Source organism: Aythya fuligula, chromosome 28, assembly GCF_009819795.1.
Source record: "Aythya fuligula isolate bAytFul2 chromosome 28, bAytFul2.pri, whole genome shotgun sequence".
NCBI classification, from domain to species: domain Eukaryota; kingdom Metazoa; phylum Chordata; class Aves; order Anseriformes; family Anatidae; genus Aythya; species Aythya fuligula.
The window spans coordinates 2,237,630-2,262,458 of record NC_045586.1 but is presented as its reverse complement, the minus strand read 5'-3'; the positions used below and the strand labels follow the sequence as shown (position 1 = coordinate 2,262,458).

Genomic DNA, 24,829 nt, shown 5'->3' with positions numbered 1-24,829 from the left:
CCCGCGGCCTCCGCTCCCCGAGCGAGGCCGGCTCCTGGCAGCGGGAGGCCAGGGCGGAGCGGAGGCGGCGGCGGCAGCGCGGGGCTCGCCGCCAGCCTCAGTTTCCCCCCGCGGCATTGGAAAGGGGGGGGGGGGGGAAGGTGTTCAATGAACGGGGTGGGGAGGGCAGGGGGGGCCCCCCGTGGGCATAAGGGGGGGGCTCTGAGCGGGTTCCAGCACCCCCAAAGGGATGTGGGGTGCTGGGGGGCACGGGGGGGTGACGGCTCCCTGAACCCCAAAAGGGATGCGGGGTGCCGGGGGGGGGTATGCGGCTCCCTGAACCCCCAAAGGGATGCAGGGTGCTGGGGGCATGTGGGGACCTGCAGCTCCCGGCACCCCAAAAGGGATCACTGGTGCCAGAGGGGGGTGCAGAGGGGGGTGCCCAGCTCCTGGCACCCCACAAGGGGCTCACAGTGCTGGGGGGAGGACACGCAGCTCCCTAAACCCTATTAGGGCCGCCTGGTGCCGGCAGGGGATGCTCAGCTCCCCACACCCCATAAGGAGCCGGAGGAAGGGCGCTCAGCTCCCCGAACCCCACGGGGGACCCGTGCACAGCCGGGATTCACCCGGTCCTGTTCGGGTGCCCCCGTCCCATCCCCGCACCTTCCCCCGGGGGCACCCCGAGGCTCCCGCGGGCTCCCCATTGAGGCCAAGCGGCGGTGCCGGGGAGGATCGAGGCGCTCCGTGACTCATCGCTGAGGCATCGCCATCTCCTCCCAACCCCGGAAAAGCCGCCGCTGGCCGGGCCGTGCCAAGCGGCACCGCGTGGGCCCCCCTCGGGGGGATCCGGGGGTCCTGACCCCACTCCCGGCAGCAGGTGGAACCCCCGGGGACCCCAAAAGCCAACCCCGCTGGCTCAGCCCCCCTGGCTAGGGCAGGATTGGGGTGGCCGAGATCCAAGAACTGGCACCGGCTAAACCTTGGGAAGGCGTCGGAGCACTAAAATCCTATTTGGGGCCCTTTTCGCCTCCAGCTTTTTGGGGGAGCCTCAGCGTCGTGCACCCCCATTTTCCACCTGTAGGAAAATCAGCCGGCAGCGCAGCCCCAGGGCCCCCCGGGGGGGGAAGGCTTGGATGGGTCCCCAGCCCCAGCACCTTGCGGATGAGAAGAATTTCCTGCGGGGCTTGGGGCCAGGGATCGGCGTTGGGGCAGCCTCTGCGCCAGCTCGGGGTCAGCCCGGGCCATGGGGCTGCCCCGAAAGCTGCAGGAAAATTGGCGAGCCGGCACCGACGTGGCGCTGAGCATGGCCCTGGGAGGAAGGGAAAGCGCTGAGGGCAAGAATAAAAAAAAATCCCACTGCTCTAGGGGCTGGGGGGAGGCAAAGAAACCCCGCAGGAACCTGCTCTGAGCTCCCCTGACCCCACAGGGGCTCTCAGCGCCCGGTAGCACCGCGGCATGTTTCCAACCGGCCCCAAAACCTCACCCCGCGTCCCCCAGCTAGCAAACACCCCTTACCCCCAAATTTGCATTATTAAGGGCACAAAGGGGGGGAGCAGCCTGCTTTGGGGTTTGGAAGCAGCTCCAAAATGTGGGGAGCTCGATGGCACCGGGACACCCCCGGGACGTCCCCGGGAGGGAGGCGCGGGGCTGGGGGCCATCAGCAGAACCCTTCCTTGGGCTCCCAGCCAGGCCTGGCTGCAGCGTGGGGGCAGGTGGATGGAGCAAAAGCTGCAATAGTTGGCATTTTGTTCTGCTCCAGGAGGGAGCGGAGCTGTCCCACCCAGCCCGGGGCGCTCCCGTAACGCCCCATGGCTAAAATCCAGGGGTGCTGCACCCGGAGCCGGGGCGAAGCCTCCGAGCGTTGGCCAAAGTCCTGCGAGTTCATGTAGGGATCAATCCAGCTGATTTAGTGCTCGGCTGCACCCAGACCTTTGCTCTTCGCCCCGCTGATGCCTTCTGAACCCAAACCTGCACCCAGAAACCCCGTTTCACCCCCAAAATAGCGCTACGGGGAGGAAGAGGGTGCAGGCGTGCACGGCCCTGGGGCTGGAGGGAGCCGGCTGCAGCTCCGTGGGGTTTCCTAATTTCTGAACCCGCCGAAGCAGCCGGCGTTGGCAAGGAGCTGGATTTTGTCACCCCGCCGTGCTAAGCCTTTGGGTGGGTTTTAAATCCTTCGCCTGACAGCCCCAAAACACCGGGGGAAGGCCCCTCCAGAAGGGGAACGAGGGACGTGACCGGGGCTGGAGCAGCAGCTGGGGAGGGGTCCCCTTTAAAAGCAGCCCCCCAGGGAGCACCCAAAGAGAAGAAATTCTCCCTGAACCTCCCGGATTGATGGGAAAAGCCAAGAAACCCAACACGTCCCCGCAATACAGTTGGGGTGGGGATGTGGTGGAAGGGCCTGGAGTGGGGGCGACGCTCGTCCCAAGGCGCAGGAAGGAGGCACGGCCGGCGGCGGTGGTAATTAGTTGAACGTCGTTTATTGTCAGTGAATCTAGGGTAGCATAAATGAAGGGTGCCGTGAACAGCCCGATTACAACGCGCCATCTAGTGCTCAGTACAGCAGTGCTCGAACGAGGAGTAGAAATCGCCAACCCGATATTAATTTAAAAAAAAAAAAAAAAAAAAAAAAAAAAAAGGATTTTGCGGATAAACGGTTGCAGAATTAATTCAGGTCACCTCTTGTGCGATGGGTGAAGACCGGAGCATCCCCCCCAACACCTCCCAGGAGGGGCACGGGGGACGTTACGGAGCTCGTTTGGGGAGCCCGGGTGAGATGGGGACAATATGGGGTCAAAACCCAAGCTGCAGGATGGGAGCCGGGGCTAAGACAAAACGAAAACGGCCCAAAAGAGTCGTGGATATTTACTGCAGGAGGGCCAGGCTGCGCAGAACCCCCCAAGGTCCCGATGGCAGCAAAATTTCTTCCCGTTACACCGCTAAGGGCACTTGTTTCGAGACCTTGGGATCGAGGCGCAGCCTCCCCTTCCCCATCTCCTTCGCACGTCGGTGGGGCAGATACGGGAGAAAAAACCCTCGGGTGTTTTGGTGCCCCCGTGCGAGGTGCTGTGGAGCACGAGCTGCTCTCGCTCTCCCACCCCCCCCTTAAAAAACAAAAAAAAAGGTACCAAAAATATATCGAGCCCCTAAAATATATATCAAAACCCTAAAATACGGCGTGGGCAGGGGCTTTAGCGTGGTTAGGGAAAGGAACGGGTGGTTGGGAAATGTCTTCCAATAAATATAAGTTGTATTTAATAGTCCCATAGAAAAAAAAAAAATAATAATCATTAGTTTCACCATAAAGGAAACAAAAATGACCTGAAAAAATCCTTAGCAGTACTGAAGAAACGCGGCCGATTCCCTCGATTCAGTGAGTAAGGCAGGAAGGTTTGGGCTCAGGGATGCTCAGGGAACAGCTGAGATTCTGCACTTCGTAGAAAAAATACTCTTCGCTATTTTACTCTTTTCATTGGAAACCTAATTTTGCCTGAAGTTGTGTTTTTTTCCCCCGTTTTGACTTTAAAAAAGCTACGAGCTGTAGTGACGGCGATAAAAACGGCAGATTGAGCACAAACCATGGGGCTGGGCTTCAAAACCGACCCCGAAATGGGGAATTGGGGAATTAATTTGGGGGGAACTTCGCCCCTCACCTCCACCCCCAGGGTCCCGGGGCTGCGGCCGTCGGGGATCCGCGGCCAAACCTCACCGGCAGGGCCACGGCATCAGCGGCGGGCACAAAGCACTCATCCAAAATCCCCTTTTCTCCCCCAAAAACCCTCAGAAGGAGGAACAGCAGCAGCAGCTCCAGCAGCTGGCCGACACCGGCTGCTCCGCACGGCCCCCTCGGGTGGGTTGGGGTTGGCCGAAACGGGGACAATTCTCCCCAAAAAAAGCAGGAGAGGGGCAGTGAGCTGGTGGAGCAGCGATTTGTGCCTGCTGTCCTCCCCTGCCTGTGGTTTTGGGTGGGGGGCACGGAGCGGCCCCGCTCCTCGTGCTCTCGGCAGCCCCCAAAGGATTCTGCTGCTCTGGGGCACAGGAAAAAGAAGAGGCAGAAAGCGATCCCCGCACACCAAGTTGGGTTTTGTTTCATTTTTTAAAAAGAAAACCACTTGGGTTTGATATTTGGGTTACACCAACGGATTGATGCGGGGTGACCGGGGGGAGAGCCGCCGGCACGGAACCGACCGCGCGCGCTCTCGCCCCTGCAGTGAATCCAACGCACCTGAACCCAACCCCAGGGAGAAATTCGCCTCCTTGCATCACTCCAGGATCACAGCACGCCCGCAGCACTCACCCTGCACGCCTCCCCGACCGCATGCCAGCCCCAGGACCCCACGCCGCCGGGCAAAGGGACCCTAAGGAAAACCCCCACCTGCATCGACCTTACTTCAGTGCCCCTTTGGCAGCCGGGCAAGGCTTATCTACGCTCCGAGTAGCAGCGATTTAACAAAACCCAAAAGAACAGCTTGAGTTAGAGGGGTGAAGGAGCTGGGATATTTCCAGGCTGTTGGCTTCGAGCGCGACAGCCCAAACCCAGCCCCAGCGGGGCCGAGCTGCCCCGGTGGGAGCACCTGCAGGGCCTTTCCTGCTTTAAAAAAGCCAAAAGCAGCCATCTCCGACAGGAAAAGCCTTATTTTGGGGCTGGGTTGTTGTTTTTTTAGACGTACATTAAACCTTTAAAACTTGTACGTTAGAAGAAAGCCTTAGTGTATTTGTGAGAATAAGGCTTCAGGTGAGTCCCCAGTGTTAAGCACACTTTCACCCTCTCTGCCCCTTTTCTCTTTTCCCTTCTCCCTGTGGCGGGCGGTGGGGGATCAGCGCGGGAAGGGATTGCATAGTTTGGTGCCTTTTGGGAAAAAACAAAAACAAAAAACAAAAAAACGAGGGAATGTTGTAAAGCTTTGACTCATCAGCGTAATTCACGTTTTATTTCCACGCGGTCAAATGCTGAACCTTTGCTCTCTACAGGACTGGAACGAGGATCGAGTCCAGTTCGGGATCTACAGTTACAAAAAAAAAAGATCTGTGCAAACATTGCAGTGCTAAAGTTACACCCGCCCCGAAAAACGGGGAGCTCAGGGCAGCGCTCGTGCCGCGCCGCGGGGCTCGGCCGGGGAGAAGGGGACGTAGTGGATGGACCACAGCGAGTGTGGGAGGAACGCAGGAGCGGGTTCGTTATTCTTACATTTCACTCTTTAGCCCTATTATCAAAAATATCTTTAATATTACTCAGCCTAAGGTCAGTTAACGTGGCTCAGCAAAATGGAGCCGAGTTAATTCTATTCAGCAGAACAGAGGTAGTATGGAAGTAGCTTGCTCAAGTAGAAAGAGTTATCGTGTGTGTGTGTCCACGCACAGCTGTAAGCTAAGGGCAGCCCGGTGCAGATTTACCTCCCGGTGCCGCGGGGCTCTCTTTGTCCTCCCTGCTTCTCCACGCCGTCGGTTATTGCTGGGTGGAGACACTGACCTCGTTTCTCCGTCGATTCTAAGTCGCTTCGACTGTACCGGTAACGGTTCCGCACAGCACTTCTGCAGGAAAACTCAAAGCCACTCAGCGCTGTGACCACCCCGTCCCCCTCCCACCCCAAGAAGAATTTGAAAGTAACGTTTAAAAACAAAGAGCCGAGCCCCTCGGAAGGGCAGCGCCCCGAGCCCGCTGCTGCGGGGCGCTGGGAGACGTCCGCTGGGCTCAGAACGAGTTCAAACCGAAAACAAAAACAAAATAAAATAAAATAAAATAACGTCCTCTTCCGACTAAGCTCCTCTCGGTACCAGAAAACATCACATAAAATAAAAACGGTGTTAAAAAAAAAAAAAAAAAGAAAGAAAAAAAGAAATTAAAAACCTCTCAATTCAAAGGTCTGAGGCTTTCTAACTGAAATTGCTGGGGCATTTTTCGCTCGATTCGGGAGAAGCGCTACGAGAAGTGAGGGTGGAGCCCGGCCGGAGGACCCGTGGGGCGCTCGCTGCCCCCGAAGCTTTGGTCTGGATCGGCGGCGAGGAGCCCCCGCACCTCGTGCTCCGACCTCAGCTCGCCCTCCACGGCGGCTGGCTAACCCGAGCCCCCCTGGCTAACCCGAGCCCGGCTGGCTACCGAGCCCCCCCCCGGCTAACCCGAGCCCCCCCTGGCTAACCAGAGCCCGTCCAAGGCGCCCGTGCTCGTGGCGAGGCCGCGGGGAGGAGGGCATCGCGCTCCTCAGCCCGGCCAGGCGCCCGCCGCCTCCCTCCTTCCACGGACAGGGAGAGGAGCGTGGGGAGGGGAGGGGGAAAACTCCGGGCGTTATTGCAGCCCCCCCACGTGCCACGGGTCCGAAGAGCAGCGCGGGCACAGAGCGCTCAGAACCTGTGCACCAGAGCCTCCCGCTCCTTGCGCTTCAGCTCCTCCCTGTAGCAGCAGGAGCAGAAGTTCCCGGTTTCTGGGTGCCCGTAGAAGCTGCAGTTGGGCTGCTTGCATTTGGTCTGCTGGACGTTATAAAGAGCCCGGCCCCTGGTTTTGTCCGCTCCTTTCTGCGAGCCGTCCTGCTCCGCCTGCTCCCGGCAGCCGTTGCTGTGCGGGGCCGAACCTCCAGGACCCTCGCGCTCCGCCGCCGGGAAGCCGGGCTGAGAATCCGTGTCCGTGGGGGAAAATCGCCCGGCGTGGGATGGGCTGGAGGCGTGGGGGCTCGGCCGGGGCTGGCCGCAGTGCCTGGGGAGGGTGGCGTAAGGGGGGAGGCTGCTGCAGGGCCCCCCCGCGACCTGGCGCCGGCCGTCGGGGAAGCCGGGGGGGTGAGATCCTCCTTCCGTGCTGCTGGCCACCGAGGGCCGGGGGAAGGTGAAGACGCCCGAGTAGCTGGAGGGAAAAGCTGCCACCTTCGCGCCGAGGGCCAAATCCGGGGTCTGGATGGCGTAAGCAGGAGGAGGCTGGGGGTACGCGGGGCTGAGCATCGCCTCCTCGCCCTTGTGGGCGTTCAGCTCCGGCTCCAGCCTCTTGGCGGGGGCAGCGCTCGCCAGCGCCTTCTTTTCTGCCTCTTTTTGCTTCTGCTCGGCCAAAAAGCGCTCCTCGGCGTCCAGCAGGTACTGCTGGATCATCTCCTCCTGGTACTGGAGCCTGTTGCTGGTCTTGAGGTGGCCGGCGAAGATGAACTTGCGCTCTCCCTGCATGGCAGCCCGGAGGATGCTGAGGCTCAGCCTCACGTCGTTGCTGTACTTGTAGGGGTCCGACGGCTTCTCGGGGGCTGCTTTCCCCGGGCAGGTTTTCTCCACGGGAGCCGACAAGTCTCCTTGGGAAGATTCCTCTTTGCTTCCTTTCCTTGACTTCAAGGATCCCTTCTTTTTCTTCTCCAAGGTATCTCCCTGCCCGTTGCTCACGCCTCCCTTCATACTTTTGCTGTGCATCAACCCTCCCATGTTCTTTTTTAGCTTGCTTCCCAAAGTCTTGCCAAAGCTGCCCAGCTTGTTAGCAACCGAGTCTGCTCGTTTTTTATCCTTTTCCTTGTCCTTTTCTCGGTCTTTCTTTGGTTTCTCTTTGTCCTTGCAACCCCTGCTGCCACCGTTGCTTGCCGAGCTGCTGCAGACCGACTCCTTGTCGGACTCCCCTGACTCCGCAGCTGATCGAGCGTCGTCTCCTGCAGAGGCTGTGGGGGATTCTGGCTGGGCCAGAGGCGCCTAGGGAGAAAGAAAACACGTATCAAAGTCAGATAAGTTCCTCAGATAAGCCTTTTCAGGCTGAAGGTGAAATAAATGGAGGCAAGCACTCGCTAGGAGAAAAGAGGGGACAAGTGGTGGCTCTCAGATCCGGAGTTATTTCATGTCAGCGCTGCAGCCAAAGAGCAACCCGCAGAATTCAGCACACGCCCTGGCCTTGTGCTGGTTTCAGACAGATCAGAGCAGCTCACGTGTAAGTTTGGGGAGTTTTCTCCAAAAGAGAGGAGGAGAAAAAAGCTACACAAACAATAAAAAGCTAACAAACAAAGAAATCCTTCACGCCTGGCAGCCCGGTGACACCCGCACTGCTAAGGCAGCTGCCACGGGGATGTTGGAAGCAGGCAGAAGTTCCCAGAGCTCCACGAGTCAGTCCCGACAACGAAAGGTCCCAGGAAAATTACAGTCAAGCCGCAAGTCAGCTTCTGGTGGCCACAAACCAACAGTTTGTGTTTGTCTTGGAATAGGCAGCAGCCGGCCTCGCTGCCAGACACCTACACAGCAGGCTGCGCCGCTCAGCAGGACGTGCGAGGGCTGCGCTTCAGCTTCACAGGAAGGACAAAAACAGGCAGGAAAAGCTCGAGAGAAACGCGCAGGCACAAAAACACGAGCTGTTTGTCTGCTCGGAGCTGCGCTAGCTGCCTTTTCCAATGGAAGCACAGACAACCTCACGTGAAGGAGGGCTGGGCTGATGACGACTTCGCTCCCGCCGGGCTCTGCAGAAGGGGGGCTTAAATAATTAAAGAAAACCCCCCTCGTCTCCTTACCTGCGTGTCACAAGGCAGTGTGATCCATTTAACATTCATGTAGCTGTGCAGCAGGTGCAGCTTGGCTTCCAACGATAGCGTCACACTAAAATTTGAAACAAGCACAAGAAGTCAGAGTCAAGTCTTTACCAAGGCATTTGCCTGTTGTATTTATGTTAAAATGCATGTTTTAACAGGTAAAAACCATCAAGGCAGCAGCAATACAAAAGGTAACGTTTTTGAAGCCTTTTAATTAAAAAGGAAATGAATAAGTTAGAAGATTCCTGTACGTCAGAATCGGGTTTGCTACAAATTAATACCAACCTGGCAAATAATCTTACAGGTACACGAAACGAGTAACAAAAAAGCAGATGTCACAGATCTAAACAGAGCTAGTTTCAAAATGATTTTCCTCTCCACAAAAACAACTTCAGAAAAAAAAAAAAGCAAAGATGTTTTCTCAACAATTTCCATTTGTCATTTTGTTTCCATCAAAAACACACAGTACTTCCTATCAGTTTAAAAAAAAAACAAAAAACAAACTCAAAACAAAGTATCTGTACCACGTAATACCGTGTCGCTAAAACCTGCCCTGAGCTTTAATAAACGTGCTGATCTTGGAGGTTTTTACGTTTCCTAACCCGAAGTCATATGATGGACAAGTCATGCTTCCAGCTCCCCGACCACGACGCCCACTGTTGGTGACTCCTGGCTCAATAACAGGAAACTCGCTGCTACCAAACCGTGCCGCAGCTCGCCCGTGGTCTGAGCCCAAACCAGGACGGGTGTCTGCCTGCAAGCATCCCTCCGGCTCCTGGGGCTCATGGGCAAAGGTATTTGTTCTCTCTAAGGATGCAGGAAGGGAAAAATGCACCTTTTTGTGCCGGAGAACACAGGCTACAATACCTGACCCTCCTTATCGAAGCTGATAAGATGTCACCACCCTTCCCAAAATATACCAAAACACTCAGGACATCAGAAAAAAAAAAAAAGGAAAAAAAAAGAAAAAGCTGCTCTGTCTGCACTGAATAGGTTCATATCCCAGCACAACTTCCACCCAGACACAAGAAACCCCCCAGTGCTTGTGAGCAGCTGGGGATAAAGACCGAACCGCGCGGCTGCGACCGCTCCAGCTTGCAGACAACCGACCTGGCCAGCTTGACGTTGTCACTGTCGTCTTTCCCCCACTGCCAATCCTTCCCGGGATCCACGGCGAAGTGCACGGGGAGCAGCTTATGCTCGGAGTCTGTCAGGGGGATCACAGCTGCAGGAGGAGGAGAACAGAAAGCCCACTCACTGCCCGAATTGACGAGGTTTGGCACGCTGCGCCCAGGCGACAGCGCCTGTCACTTCTGCGCCACATCTCTCGAACTGCAGTCGACACAGAAGCCTGACGTCGATCTCCAGCATGCTCCCCACATAAATTAAGCTTTCTTCACGTCACCCTCTTCCTCCAGCCTGTCTAAACCCCATGAGAAGGCAACTTTTCACAGCATCAGCAGCCGAGCTCGGGGCGCTCCCCAAGAACGGTGTCGGTTCTGCCGGCCGCTGGTGGCGCGCCAAAACGTGCACGAGTGCTGCTGTGACTGCCAGGCTCGGGACGTAAATCACTGGGCTTGTTCATCACCTACCTTGATCTTTCGTGGGTTCCTTCTGCTCCATGGATACCAGGGCAGAGAAATGGGCTTGGTCGTACGCCAGAACCAGAGGGGAGCGATGGCATTTGTTGGCTGGAACTTCCAGGGGAAGATAGATGCCTCCAAAGGGAATAGGGGCAAAGGCTGGAAAGAAATCGGGCTGATTAGTTTTCATAATAGGTTGGAGAGTTAAGACTTGTTTATCCTGAAACTGCTCCAGGACAGGCTGTTTCACTTCAAGGTTTTACCTGCAATTAGCTATCAACTTGAGGGGCAAAAAAAGAAAAACAAAACAAAAACAAACCCCAACCAGACATCCGTTTTATACCAGGAGGAACACAGTTGCAGGATGAATCTGTAGGTTCTACAAAAGCCCTCCTCCACACACACACACACAAAAACAACTTAAATTTGCACACAGAGTGATGGTAATTGATGAATCTTTTCTGACAGGAAATTAAGTCTGCTAGTGGAAAATACTACATGCAGGGAACGGAATTTCCCATCTGTACACACGCGTAGGGGCACAAGAAGATGAAAAGTCAGTGTGAAAAGGCAGCAGATCAGCCGGTGATGCTCAGCTCTACGGCTCATAGCCTCCAGCACAGTCACACCCAGCCCCATGCTCATCGAAAATCAGGCTCCACGGAGCAGAAAGAGCCCGTGGCAGCAGTGTACAGGCAATAAACAGCCTGAGCACGCACAATTAATAAAGACAAACGAGTGCAATTCTTACCTTCTCCCCCCGAGTCCCGCAGCATCGTGTCTGCCACCACTACTATGGGTCTCTTCAGCACGTGGGCCAGGACAAAGACATGAAACTCCTCCAGGCTCTCGTACACAGGTTCCTCGGAGCTTTCAACGCTGGGAAACCAGAAATAAATCAATTTTTCATCCTCTGTGCACTTAATCATTGCTTTTAAAGACAGGAAGCGTTCTTTACAGGCAACAGCATGGACTTGGATCATATTAATGGCATTAAGTTTCATCTTTCCTCTAATTTCGTATTTTAGACCCAGAGACAGATCCAAAAAATGTCCTATTCTGAGGCAAGGGTTTGTTTCCAGGAAATACCACATTGCTACTTGGCACTTCTTGGAGGCTCTTATCTAAAGAGCCTCAAAAGTTGTGTTTGTTTGGGATGGCTGCAGCGATAAAGTGCCCTTGAAACACCGAGGGAGAGAGAACACTGCAGAAATTCTCAGCTTTTGTTTATCGCTCTCATTTTGGAGCCAACAACATGATGAAACGTGAGAAAAGATTAGGTTTTTGTTCAATTCTGGAAAAAGAGCTTTTACCCCACAAAAGGGGTCAGGCAGCATTTAGAGAGATGGCTTTCCATAACATTTTAATGGATGTTTTCCTTGTTTTTCACAATCCTTCAACCCTCCCCTTAAAACCCTCCCGTACAAGCGGGACCAAAGCAGCAAACCCCTCCGCTGCTCCCAGCCAGGTCCCTGGACCTGCCCTCGGGAAAATTATTCCAAGCTGTACATTTAAGGAAGATATTCTCTTCGTTTTTTTTTTCCCCCTGTCCCATCTTCATTATGGCCACCTAAGCCCTGGACACCCCAGCCAGGAGGCTGGAAAGCCTCCCAGCCACTTTGCACGCCCCATCGGCGCGCTCGCATGCTCCACGTACCCCCCGCAGTTGCCTCCGTTGGTGCCGTAGTGCACGCGGGGCTCGCTGGAGGCCAGCTTGATCAGCTCGTTCCACTCCTTCTGCCACTCCTCTTCGGTGTAAACGAGACCAGACTGGGAAAGGAACGACAGAACAGAGTCCTCAAGGTGAGTTTTTTTCCCCCCCAAATTCTGTAGCAATGCTTTGTACACGCAGCCACGACATCTCTCTATGGATTTATGCAAAAATAATCAGTATTTTACGCAAAAAAAAATGCTAAACTGAGGGAGTGTGGTCTGGACAATCAGGGTGGGAGGTGGGCTGTGAATTGGCTGAAGGAAAAAAGCCAGAGGGTTGGTACTGGGACGAGCGCTGTTCATTGTATTCATCCATGACTCGGATGAGGGAATGGAGTAGGGGATTGGGCTGGGGGATCTTCCAGGGCCCCTCCCAACGCCAAATATTCTGCGATTCTGTGAAAAAAAAGCACACATCCCTCACATTCTCTGATCCTGTGAAAAAAAGCACACATTTCCCAGTCAGCAGTTTCAAGCCAGCAGGGAGATAATCTGCCTAAAATGAAGAGTTTTCAGCCTTGTGGGGTGGAAGTAAACATTTCAACCCCCAGAACGAGAGGAAAGCTTTCCTCTTACTCTAACCACTCCAATATTACAGCTGACATAACCTACAGCCAAGCGCCAGTGGGAGGATGAGGACTGGACCAGCTAAAGTTTGCCTTTAGAAGTTATTTTCCTTCCTTACTGAGCTATGAAAACAAAAGAAAGACACCGTAACGCCCAGAAGGATCCAACACAAGGCTCGCTGAGGTATTTTAACACACTCGATCCTTTTTTAGCTCTCCAAAGAGGCACAAGGCCCATGGCACAGGCAAGACCCGATGGCTAATTATAAGAGTGGGATGGATTTTTTCTGCCGCTGCAGATTCTTTTATGAGCTGCAGTCAAGCTGAGTTGTTTATCCCTTCAGTCCTTTCTTGTTTGTCCATGCACTCAAACCGACGTTTTACTCACATTTCCTGAGCATGCAAACATTAACTCTGCAGTCGCACCACGTGAACCACGAGACCCCCAAAATCAGTGCAAGGGAAGCCCCTGCAAAGCACTGCCCTTTCCTCGAAAAGCTGCTCTTCTGCTCGATGGAGAAGCTTTCCAATATGGTCCCAAGGAGTTAAAGGGCTCGTTAAGCCTTATTAATCCCAAATGAGGGGAGAAATACCTTAAAACACAAAGCTACACTTGAGCCTGCCGCGTTAAGGCCGTGAGGCAAGCTGCTGAAACTGGCACGAGGAAGAGCAGGCAGCCCTGCCCTCCTCCTCTCTTCCTGGGCTCAGTGATCAGAGCCCCAGCATCCAAACACAACATCCTCAGTCCACGAAGCTGCCAAGAAAGCCTTCAAGCCACGAACCAGAAGCAGCTGACAGCCCAGCCGGCTCCCTGCTCGTTCAGTGAGGCATTAATTAAGTTTCCCTGCTCCTGGTTAAGCCTCCAGTGGGACTTCTTTCATCATCGATCTGAGCGTAAAGCAAAGAGAGGGAGGAGAATTGTACCCAGAGTGGGTTAGGCAAGCCAGAGCAGCTTCCATCACCCTGGGCTGCCTCTTTCCGAGCTTATTTGGAAAGGAAGAGCTCCTAATCCCCGACTTCCAGCCAACCCCTTACACAGTACCTGCCACACCGGCTGAAGCTGGGCTGCTGCACCTGACTGCAGGCACCACCTACACCCGCCTGCCTCCGAGAAGCTTCTGCCGAGGGTTATGAGAAGGGAAGGACACAAATGAGCCCTCACGCCGAGTATTTTCAAGCCCTTTAAGGTCTGCAAGTCCCAGTGCTTTGCTGGTGGCTAGTTCTGGAGATAGCCCTGAGCACGCAGTTTAAGGAGATGCAACAAAAGCCTGCTTTTAATAGCAGTCAAACCTCCAATTATTTATCGACGACTTTGTTTCAAACAGGGAAATAGCTCTGTTTTGTTTTTTTTTTTTTTTTTTTCAGCCTGAGATGCTAATCTCCGTGCCCTTCCAAAAATAAAAAGGAAGTTGGAAAGTAAACAACATCCTTCAGTGTCAGGTGGAAACAAAAGTTTACTCTGCTCACAACACCACGGCGCGATTCGGGGACATCTGGTAACTTTCCGCCTTGACAAAGCCACGGCCCCGCTGTCGGGGGGAGAGCACGTCGCAGCTTTGAGGAGCCTTTCATGTGGCGAGCTCGCCGTTTCCTTTTTTAGTGGCGGAGGCAGCTCCACGCCTCGACAGAGGCGCAGCTTTGTGATCTTATCGCAGGAGAGCCCTACACGACAGCTCTTCTTTTCTCCTAAAAACACAGCAGCGATCGTGTCCTGGCGCTGCCAACAACACCCTCGCAGCCTGGACGAGGCTGGAGCTTCGGGGAGCGGTGACGTTTGTTTTCCATCAGCAGTGGACGTAACACTGAGCCAATAAAGTGATTTTCCTCCCTTGTAATAAAGAGCATTTCACCAAAGCTTCACAGCCATAATTTAGAGGGGAGGATATTTCTCATCACGGCATGGCCGAGTACTGCAAGCCACAGACTTGCCCAAAATTCAGGACCTTTTTTTTTGTTTTGTTTTTCCTCCCTACGGGATGTTTTCTCAGGATTTTCCCCTCTGCTCCCAGGACCGCGTTCAGTTCCTACCTCCTTGTTCTGCTGCGTTTGCTGCCAGCGCCACCTCCGCTTCAGGGCTTCCCTTTCCACACCTTTATCCATTAAGGTATAAAGGGATTTGCGAAGCATGAGATCTCTATCGTGGAAACCCCACATACCTGCACAGAGAGGTGGGGGGGGAGGAAAAAGCAGCAGAGGATTAGCGAGAGCTGGCGTTTCCCCATCTTCTTCTGCTATCTCACGGCTGAACTCCTACAACCTGCCACAAAACCAAGGGAAGTGGTAAACTGGGAAACAAGGGCAGAGAAATGTGAGGTGAGCAGGGCCAAACCGAGGAAAAAATTCAACAGCCCCCAGCCCCCTGTCCAAAGCCTCCCTTTCCCACCCGCAGCGAGTTTCTACGCAGCTAAAAGCAGCAGCTGCTGCCTTCAGCTCTAAGGAATGTCCCAGATGAAGCAAAATATTTGCTCATGAAATCATACGGTGCTTTCCGCTGGGCTGATCTGTCGAGGGCAAATTTAGACCAGGTGAAACAAGGCTGTGGTTTTGCTGCGTCTGAGCAGAGCCGGCCACACGAAGGAAATGCCCAACCCGGGTGATTTAGAAGTGTAGAAACCTCCAAAAAGGTTGTCGTGTTTGACAAGGTGAAGTCACAGGAGGCAAACCCAGGCCCTGGAAACTTCCCCGCTCTGCGGGGCCACTCTGCAGTGTGAACGGGCCCTCTGCTATCTCCCATTTCCTTCAGAACCACGGGGAAACTTGCCCAAGGGAAGGGGGAGAAGCTGAACCCCAAAAAGAATAATTTGGGGAGTACAGAGGCGGTTGGCAGCCCGTTGCCTTCAGCTCAGCCTCTCCCGCTGAGCCCCAGGAGGGCACCTACTGAGGCTCACCCGGGACGAGCAGCGGGCCCATGGCTCCCTGCAGGGCAGGAGAGAAATGCTCGGTGCCACCACGGGCACAGCCTGTCCCCGAGGCAGGTCGGGGTCCTGGGCTCTCCCCACACCTCCTCCAGCAGCGTCAGCTTCCCCGGGCTGATGGCACAAAGCAGCCAGTGAGGGGAAGGGGAGCTGCAGCCGCACATCTCCCCGCACAGAGCTCCTTACCAGGGCCGGAGGGAACCACTTGGTTATTTTTGCAGTCCTGCACCCTACAAGGCTCTTACCCAGGGAGGCGGCGTGCAGCAGGCAGTTCCCGTCGCCCGTGGTGGCCAGGGGGAGCAGCCGCTGGCAGCTGGGGTCCACGTTCGCCCACCAGTTCAGGCGACCTGGGGAGATATTGGAGAGCGTGAAAACGGGGCCCGTTAATGCGCCGCGGGGCCGTTGGGTTCATCTGCTCAAAAAGAAAGGAAAAGAAAATAGAAAGATGAGGAGTGCAGCCTGCTTGGTTTGTGATGGGGAGGCCCGCGGATGTGAGCTGTGTGCCCGGTCTGTGCCTGGAAGAAAGGAGCCACGGAAATGCAACAAAAAGGGCAGAGTGTGGGGACATGGGGAGGTGGCTGGGCTGCAAGGACAGGCAGGAAAACGCAAAATCCTTAGTTAAGGTCACACAAATTAGAGAGAAAGCTGAAAACAGGAGCAAATCCAGCCAGGGCTTTAACCCAGAGCAGCATTCTCCTTCTATCCAGTTCCCCCCAACCCCAAAAAACATCCTGCTGAGAACACATCCAGGGCACTGGTCCCAAATGGTGCCCAACAACTTTTCCAGTTTCTCCAGCTAATAACGAGGCTGCTTGGGGTTGCTTTTAGCAACCAGATCCCTCCTATTTAACGCATCGGTCATTTTTTCCCTGCTCACTGGTTTCGGTACAATCATCAGGAACTTTTGCTGAGCCAAGCAGCTAAGCAGCTTCACCAACGAAAATGCAAACTGACGGCGCTTTACCGGGTTTAAAAATAGCAACTTTTGGGTAATACCAGGCACTTGAATTACTACGAGTCAAGAGAGAAGGTTTTCAGAGCGTCTAAAAATAGAAGCTCGGAAAAATTAACAAATCCACTGCAGTTAAACTCAATGCTAGAAGTTAAACATTTATCCAGGAAACAAAACTGCACGAAATTACCACCTCAGGCTCACAACTCCAGCTAGGCTGCGCCTCGCCCGGCCGTATATTTCTAACAAATATCCCTGTTCCCGAGCACGGCCCCTGGCAGCCACCCCGGCTCTCAGGGGAGCAGAGGATTTATCGAAATTGTGCAGCAGAAGCGGGGGCCACTGACAGAAAGCTGCTTTCCAACACCGCCGGGAGATAAAGGCAGGAAAACGCAGCACGCAGGGCTAACTGCGGCGTGATGCTGCTCATTTCTCATCCCGGCATCAGGGAAGGAACCTGTTGGAGTTGAAAAAAGGGTTCAGTGCACAGCCCGGAGACAATAGCTCCGCTCGGAGAAGCGGGCTGGGCTCGCTCGGCACAGCTCCTGGCACGGCCGAGGCGCAAACCCGCGCCAAGTGGCGCGGCGCCAGGCGAGCAGAGCGAGAAGCAAAACCAGCATCTCCCAACTGCTAAACAAAAACGCGGGGCTACCGCGCTCAGAACCGAGCTTTTTGAGCCCCTGCACGTTTTTTTCCTGGAGGATTTTGGCTGCTCTTTTTCCGGACTCGACCGCGGAGCTCAGGGACGTCGCCGCTCCCCGGGCGTTTCGCTTGTGTCCAGGCAGTAAAAAGGCCACGAGGTCCCCTACGAGTGTTTAAAAACCAAATTTCTCTGCACGCAGCTATTAGCAGAGGGGCTGGGCAGCTCTGCGTGCAGGCAGAAGGGAAAACAATTGCGTTTAGGAGCACAATGGATCTTCCTGCCATCAGCGCTTCCGCGGCAGCACGAGAAATGCCGCTGCAAGGAGCAGGACAAACCCAGACGAGCGCCAAGCCGTTTGCTCTTGCTGGCTTCCAGCTCGCTCGCAGCAGCGTCCCCAGCTCCCGGCTGCCTCTCGTTTGCCCTTTTGCTTTTCAGCTCCAGGCTGTCACCCCGCTGTCCCCGCTGGCTGGCAGAAAAGCCCTGCCGAGAGCTGACACAGCTCCAGAATTGAAGCCCGGGAGGTCAGCGACAGCTTTTCTGCGCGTCTGAAGCCAGGATCAGGAGCTCCCCTCTGCAGGGGACACCAGGACCACCGCTCCCACGGGACGCAGCCCCGCCACACAGCTGGTTTGGGGATGTTTTGGGACGTTTCGTGGCACGGGGAGAACATTTCTTTGCTCCAGCAGGGACCAGGAACCTGCGCGCAAACGCTGCTTTGTGGAACGCCGCACGTGCTTCCAACAGGAACCACGGAAATGGGGCACGCCAAGAGGAAGGAGCAGCCCTGATGCTCCTCCTCGCCCTGCGCCGTGCCCTGACTCACGGAGAAACCAAACGGCTTCCCTGGGGCTACCCAGGGACTCCGGAGCCGTGCTGACACGGCCGTGCTCCCTGCGTGACGGAGGTGGCGTTCCCGGGATGAGCTGTCCTCGGGCTCCCCGGGCTGACGCCACCGCCCGCCGCCGTGCTTGGGAGGCTGCTGCAGAAGATTTTTCTTCCCTTGCTGAAGCTGGAGATGGAGGAGTGGGGCTACAACCTGGGACTAGGTTACTGATAAAAAAAAAGAAGAGCAGCTGGAAGTGGCAAGCTGCTTTATTGCATCTGAAGTTCGATAATACACCTGTAACCTCCCTCTTCTAATTGATCCGAATTTTCCTTTAAATGAAACCTGCAGGAAAAAATCCTTTGTTTCGGGATCTGGCAACAACAAAAGCTGCTCCTAACGCGTTGACCCATCCCCAGCTGTTTTCTCCCTCAATGCTGAGCCTCTTCCACGGGTCAGGAGGGACGAGAAGTGAAGGTTTGTGGTGTGTTACGACCAGCTGCGCTGCTGCTCTGCCGAAGGAAGAGAATTTCAGCTGCCTTTCAGAGCCAGGTGGCCCCAGCCGTGAGCTCGTCTCTCCTGTCGGGGAAGCCAGGCTGGCCAGTGACTGACGGGCTAAAATATTTGCAGCTTTGCAAGTGTGATGCTAGTGCGTAAGGCAGAGGGGGGGACGTGCACACACGTGCCTGTGACCACGCACGGGCTAAACCCAGCTGAGAAGCTTCTCGGGAGCCGGGTGATGCATTCCCAAGGGACAGACGTGCGCCGGTGGCTTTGATGGCTCGCTCCGAGACGCAGGGGATTTGCATTCCAGGAACGAGGAACCTGCTCTCGCCAGTCCTCTGCCACCGTTCCGGCAGTGAAGCAAGCAGGCGGGGAGGAGAGGAGCCGAACCCTTCACTCAGCAGTTTTTAACAGTCCACCTACAGATGTTTACTGCAGCATCAGCCTGGAGAGCGAAGCAGAAGTCTCCTTGCCAATGCGCTGGGGGAATTTTGGAGAAGCGCTTGGTGCTGCTTCCCTGACCCCAGGGAGAAAGCCCGACCTTGGAGCAAAGGCTCAGCAACTCAGCCTGGGGTTTCTTCCAACTCTTGCTGATTTTTAGGACAGCCCAGGGCAAGGCGCTGCCTGCTGCTCCCCCGGGTGCGCGGCGAGGAAAACACTTCACCTGCAGAACACGGGGCAAGGCTTAAACCATGCAGGGCTCGAACAAAAAGCGCTGAGGTTGGAGCGAGGGCCAAATTTTCAGCTCCACCAAGGCCTTTTCGTAGAACACTGAGCACGTTAACAGCTTCCCCAGAGGACGGCGTTACGATTTACAGCCACTTGAAAGCGTGCTTGCTCTGCCACATGGGCGTAAAGGGAGCTCTGGATAGAGCACGAAGAGTTATCTTCGCGTTTATTGGTCTATAAAATATCTGCTTAATCCCCTAAGGACAGCACATACTAAATTAATAAAGGATATCGGTGCAGATCACAGCACCGTGCTCAAAACCCTACTTCAAATCAAGCCTGGACGATTTCGTATGTGCAGCGCAGCCCTTTCTTAAAGATAAACATTCATTTATAAACGAACCCAAATACACAACGCAGGCACACTTTGCCTTCAGATGGCGCTTTCGAAAAAATCAATTACTAAACATTAACACTGGGAAGTGTCGCCAGCACTCGGATGAAAAAGCACAGCCAAGAGGCCTCATCCAGCTCCCTCTGAGGCCACAGGAATCTCTTGCTTGCCCTGCTGACAGCTCGTGCCTCCTCGTCCGGGGTCACAGACATGCCTCCAACGTGTTTTGTGTTCACAGAAAGGATTCGGGTGAATTACAGCTTGAGAGTTCTATGCTGAAAACTAGCTGCTAACTGCTTGAAAGCACCGGAGTTCTCTGGGCTGGAGTTTGTGCTGAAACGCAGCAATCCAATGCCCAGCCCGGGCCCTGCTTGGATGCAGAGATGCAGATAAGTGCATTTGAATTTGCATTAGACACGACAGCTTGACAGTCAACGAAGAGCAACGCCGCTGTAACGAGATCGCTTGGATCAAGTGTTCATTCCCAAAACATGAGAATATTTATTACAGGAACACTGGAGCGGGATGGGACTAAAATTTGACATGAAGAACACACGTTCTCCTTGAAGGAACAGTTTTCTAGGTATGTGGACAGAAATAAAGGAGAGGTGCAAGGGCTCCCCGGATCTCGCCTGGTTTGCCTCTTTCCCCACCCTGTCCCAACTGCACGCTGTCCTGGTAACACGGATTAGGTTGTTCCCCGCCAGCACGGAGGTCCCCTTCATTCACCAGCTCAATCTTATTTACAGATCACCTAGCAACTATTCAGGAGGAAACCCAGCTTGTTGGAAAACAAACCCGTCTGAGCTCCCGACGTGGTTCCTCTCCGGGCACACACACAAAGCCAGCCGACGAGTTTCCCTGCATTGAAGCAGCAAGCGTATAAAATGCATCATCGATCTGAAACGTCTGTAATCACTGCTGATATTTGTCCGTGATGATTAGCTGCTGGTGGTGTTATGCAATGATTTCTCCCCCCCTCCATTTTCTCACAGTAAAGCCGCTGGGATAGCGCAGGGCACGGGGAAGCTTAGGTGGTGAGATAATGCAGCTTTTTTTTTTTTTATCCTGAGCATTACCATTCAGCTGCATGAGCGATGACGACAGGCTCACACAATTTACATTTGGTGTCTGCAGGCGAAGCGAAGCAGCCTCTTGCTCAACTCTTGCACCACGCTATAAAAAGGGATGAAATAATATCTAGCACAGATACGCGCCCTTGCTCGGTTCTCCACCGCCTAAGGCTTGTGTGCCAGCACACTCCAGTCGGTGCCGCTGCAAATTGCCACCACTGGCTGCATTAGCATTAAAAAAAAAAAGAAGAATTCGGGGTGTAAATGCTCACCAGCCTGCTCCAGCGCCACCAGCATCGACTGCTCGATGAGGTCTCGCTCGATGAAGCTGCGGAACTCCTCGGTGTACACCGTGAGATCAGGCAACTGGAAGGTGGAAATGGGCATCTCCAGCAGGTGCTCGCTGCTGCCGTTGCTGGAGACGTGGGAACGGGCCAGAGAGACGATGGTAGAGCTGGCGTGGGAAATGCCTCGAGACAGACGTTTTTCTGAGAGGGAAAGGAAGATGAAAAAACCACCTGAACGGTGCAGAAGCAGCAAACTCCGCAGAAGCTGTTATTAAAATCGCTGCCTTCAGCTCGCGTTTTTTGGTCGCCAGAAGCTGAATTGCTCTGACAAATATTTCAGCCACCAGGAGAAGACCAAACCACTCCCTAGCAGCTTTGGGACTGGGCTACGGGGCAGCGAGACGCGCTTACCTTGCACGATGTCATCCTGCCGCTGCAGCGGCGGTCGCCCCGCGCGGGCTGCCTCCTTCTCGGGGGGTTTGTAGCTGCGTCCTTCGTTGAAGGAGGGCGGTAGGTTCCCCGCATGCACCTGCCGTAGCTGTTCGAAGTCGCTCAGGGCTGCGCTCAGGTCCCAGTTTTTACCTGGATTGGGAGGAATCACCAGCGGTCACCATCACGGGAGAGAAATCAAGTCAGCTCCTAACCACCCACGCTAAAAGCTAGTAATAGCTTTTTATTTACCCGTTGAATTTGAAGATGTATTTAACCAGGATCTGGGTTTCTGAAAGAACTATAACTCAACGTGAAGCACCCAGAAGACGTTGGGTGTGCTGCCACCAGTGCCACGGGGTGGCTTACGCGTGCCTCGAGCGCGCTGAGCTCGGAGGGAGCTGCTGCTCCCGGGGCTGGACGTCCACCAAACCTCCACAAAGCCCCCAAGACCCTGGGTTCTGCCCGAATTAGCCTTCTGGCTGCGAAACGAAGGGCAGGGTCAACATAAAATGGCAGGTCGGGCTGTGCCGTGTCCAGCGGTGCCAGGCAAGCAGCCCCCTGCTCCAGGTCACGCCGAGCGGTGTTTCGTAAGCTGCAGTGAAGATAATCCGCCGTGATGCTGATGCCGCTCCTTTGCTGACCAAGTCGAGCAGCCGACAGCTCTCTGCTCCCCCACGTTATTGCAGGATAACGCTGGAGCAAGCACGACCTCAGCAGCTGAGGGTTCCTAACTTCTCCAGCGCCTGTCCGGGGTTTTTAGGAGGCAGCCACCCACCTCTCTTCCAGCTGACACCCAGAATAAAAGAGCAAGCAAGGTGCCAGCCAGGCTGGGCAGTAGCTGCAACACTTTTCAGCAGGCTCAAGCCATTACAAGGCAGATGAATTATTCAGTAAAACTTATTCAGCTTGAACTTAGCGGAGTCGGGTGAATCCTGAGAGCAGTTCCACTTCCTGCTAACACTACCCAGCGGGCTGGAAGAATAAATGGTACTCCACTCGAGCCTCTCATGTATGTAATAAATTGACCTTTTAGAAGCCACTGTCTTCCAAAAGCAAGAATATATAGCAAAAAAAAGTCTACCATATGGCTTACATTTGCAAAAATTGTGATTTTTATGAACACTGTTAATCTAAGCTCTTAAATTTGCAAGTTAGCAGACAGCGTAGAAAGCAAGCCAGCTTTATATATAGTAACTCCACTACAGAAGAGAGATATAAACTGTCAGTTGGTTTATGTGATAGCTCACAGACAATAAAAGAAATCGTTATGCCTAATTCCCAAAAGGAAATACATTTTTCAAGTATTTAAATCCTTTTGAGAGATGTAATCCGCAACATTTAGCGACTGTCTCCAAGTAGAAAGTTATTTTAAGGTTCACCTTTTGAGCCTTCTTATTTTTTAAATGAAAAACCAAAGAATCAGCATCGAAACGTGCACGAAACTCCAAGCACGAGCAGAAAACCACAGCTCACAAGTTCCTCAGCTCGCCCTCAAACTCCCTGTCTGACTAGTTCGCTTCGTACAGCTCTTTTGTTTGACTGCACACTACAGCCTTACTAAGACACACCAAAAAAAAAAGGAAAGACAAATCTGTCTCGCCTCATTTCCACACGTGGAGTTGTCAATTCCACAGAGACTACAGGAAAAACAGCAGTGCTCAGCAGCGCATCGTGAAAACGAGGCAAAACAACTGCTGTCAGAATAAATCAACCGGTGTGCCAGAGCGGGAGAGAGAGAGAAAATTTGGAGGAATACCTGCTTTAACTTTTTTCCATCGCAAGCGTCAGTGTTAATTCTGAAAGATACCATTAGAAATCCCGACGTGAAACAAAGAAACCTAAAACCAGAAGCCAGAAACACGCCACAAAAGCCACAGCTTGCCAGGCTTCCGCTGCGACGCCGCGGCCGCACGCTGAGCGGGTGAAGTCCTGCAGCCAGCACACGGCTCACGGGAGCCGGGCGAGGAAAGGCATCCTCCACCTGCTGGCCCTGAGCTGGAGCAAACTGCCTGAAGACACGGATTAGAGCAATGATTTCAGGGCTTTGAGCGCCTCGCTGTCACAGCACCAAGAGGCAGCAAGCGGAGGAGATGGTGCGGATGCTTCAGGAGCGAGCCCTGGGCTCGAGGTACACAAGAAAAGGGATGGGAGGCAGAAACACCCCCAAAACGAGGTCAAAAAACAGGTGGGAGTTTGTTCTTCAGCAGCAACCTGCAGCAGCTTCTGCAGCGAAGTCAAACTCGCAGGCTCACCTTTGTTCCGAAGACGAGAGGATGATTCTATAGCCGAGGTATCACAGCAAGCATGGTCTTGTGTCGTCTAATTGCATATTGGTTAATTAACTGCCAAGCATAGCCCTCTCTGCTTCACATGCAACGTTTCCGTCCTCCAGCATTACAGCAATATTTACTCACCAGCCTTTTGTCAACATGAACCCAAAGGCAACGCTTGCAAGGAAGCTCCCGGTCCCAAAATTCGGGCCTGGCAGCCTCTCTCCTCTCCCCCTTCCCGCAGCTCCCAGTGACCAAACAGATCACCCCCAGCCTCTACGCTCAACACGACCACTAACGAGCAAGTTCTCGATCTCGTGCAGGTTGGGGGACAGAGATTTGACATCAGGCTGTGTTTTAGGGCAAGCACAAATCTTCTGCAGGTAGGCAGAGCACTGGAATGCTGCCAGCGTGGGGTGCTGAGCCTCCCGGGGGCTGCCTTGCCTGCTTAAAAGCGAACGGACTGAGCGCAGGTGGTGGTGATGATGATGATGATGATGGATTTTTGAGCCTTGTCTGTGATTCTTCAGCATCTTCGTGTTTGTTGGGAGCGTCCCGTGACGGGTGCTGGACGTGGCTCCACGTCCGTCGGGCTACAAAGGGACGCTGCCAGGAGAGGTCAGCGGCTCGGCAGCACGCCGCTCGCGGTGCGGAGGGAGAGATACCACCAAAACAGCAATTTATACGGGCATAATCAAACCACCTTCACAAGCAGAACAAGATCTACCAGTAAAAGCACGGTTTTGCCTATATAATTACTCCTCTGCAGCTCGGAAAGTACAGGCAGCCTTCACCTAGTGCTGTGCCTTCAATCCTGCAGAAGGCACAGGAGAAAGCCCCAGGTTTTGCCACCGTTCTGGACCGCTGCTGGCAGCAAACAGAGGATGAGCAGAGGGATTTCGTGGCTCTCTTTGACATGTTCTCCTTCCAAACGTGAAATTCATTAGCTGCTGGACGTGTAACGAGAAACCAGGGCAGAATTTCACCAACCACGCTGCTGACGGCGCCACTTCGACACCTCCAGCCCCGCGGGTCCCTCCAGCAGCCTCCCTGCCCCTTTTTGGAGCCCCGTCACCCCCAGCAGCCTCCTCCCTGCTTTTATCCCCGGCTTTATTTACCTTCCAGCAGGTCTCTGGCCAGTCCCGGCTCTGCCCCCGTTGAGCGAACAAAATCCGACAGGACGATGTCCATATCCAAGGCCGTGTGCTCATGGATTCCTCCCGGCAGCTGGGGTCGACGGCGCCCGGATCAGCACCTCGGCCTCAATCTAGGAACGAGAGAGCAACACCGCACGCGGCTCGCGTTACAGGGCACAAAATAATTAACCCGGGGAAGCAGCCTCGGAGCTGGCTGCGAACTATCCGATGGCAGGTGCCCCCAGAGGAAGGGGGAATGCCTCCCACCCCCTAAATAACCCCAAATAACCGTGCTGTAGGACTGCTGCTGGCCTCCCTGGGCTTCGCCCTCTGTAGGGCAGAGCCGGAGAGATGCTGCAGACGCAGGCACACCAAAGGCTCGGCAGCTTTGGGGAGGAATAATTCTCGTTTCAAAGCGACTCGGG

General features: G+C 54.4%; 1 protein-coding gene across 1 annotated transcript; it reads right to left on the bottom strand.

Moving 5' to 3' along the window:
- Window positions 1-6,123: 6,123 nt before the first annotated feature.
- OTUD7B (OTU deubiquitinase 7B) lies at window positions 6,124-24,516 on the bottom strand (the record flags this gene model as incomplete). Its single annotated transcript, XM_032204660.1, has 11 exons — window positions 6,124-7,623; window positions 8,427-8,511; window positions 9,555-9,669; window positions 10,037-10,186; window positions 10,779-10,906; window positions 11,685-11,797; window positions 14,335-14,462; window positions 15,467-15,568; window positions 20,552-20,767; window positions 20,978-21,148; window positions 24,387-24,516. Coding segments are annotated over 11 exons (2,646 nt in total), but the record flags the coding sequence as incomplete, so codon positions are not given.
- Between the last annotated feature and the right edge of the window lie 313 nt (window positions 24,517-24,829).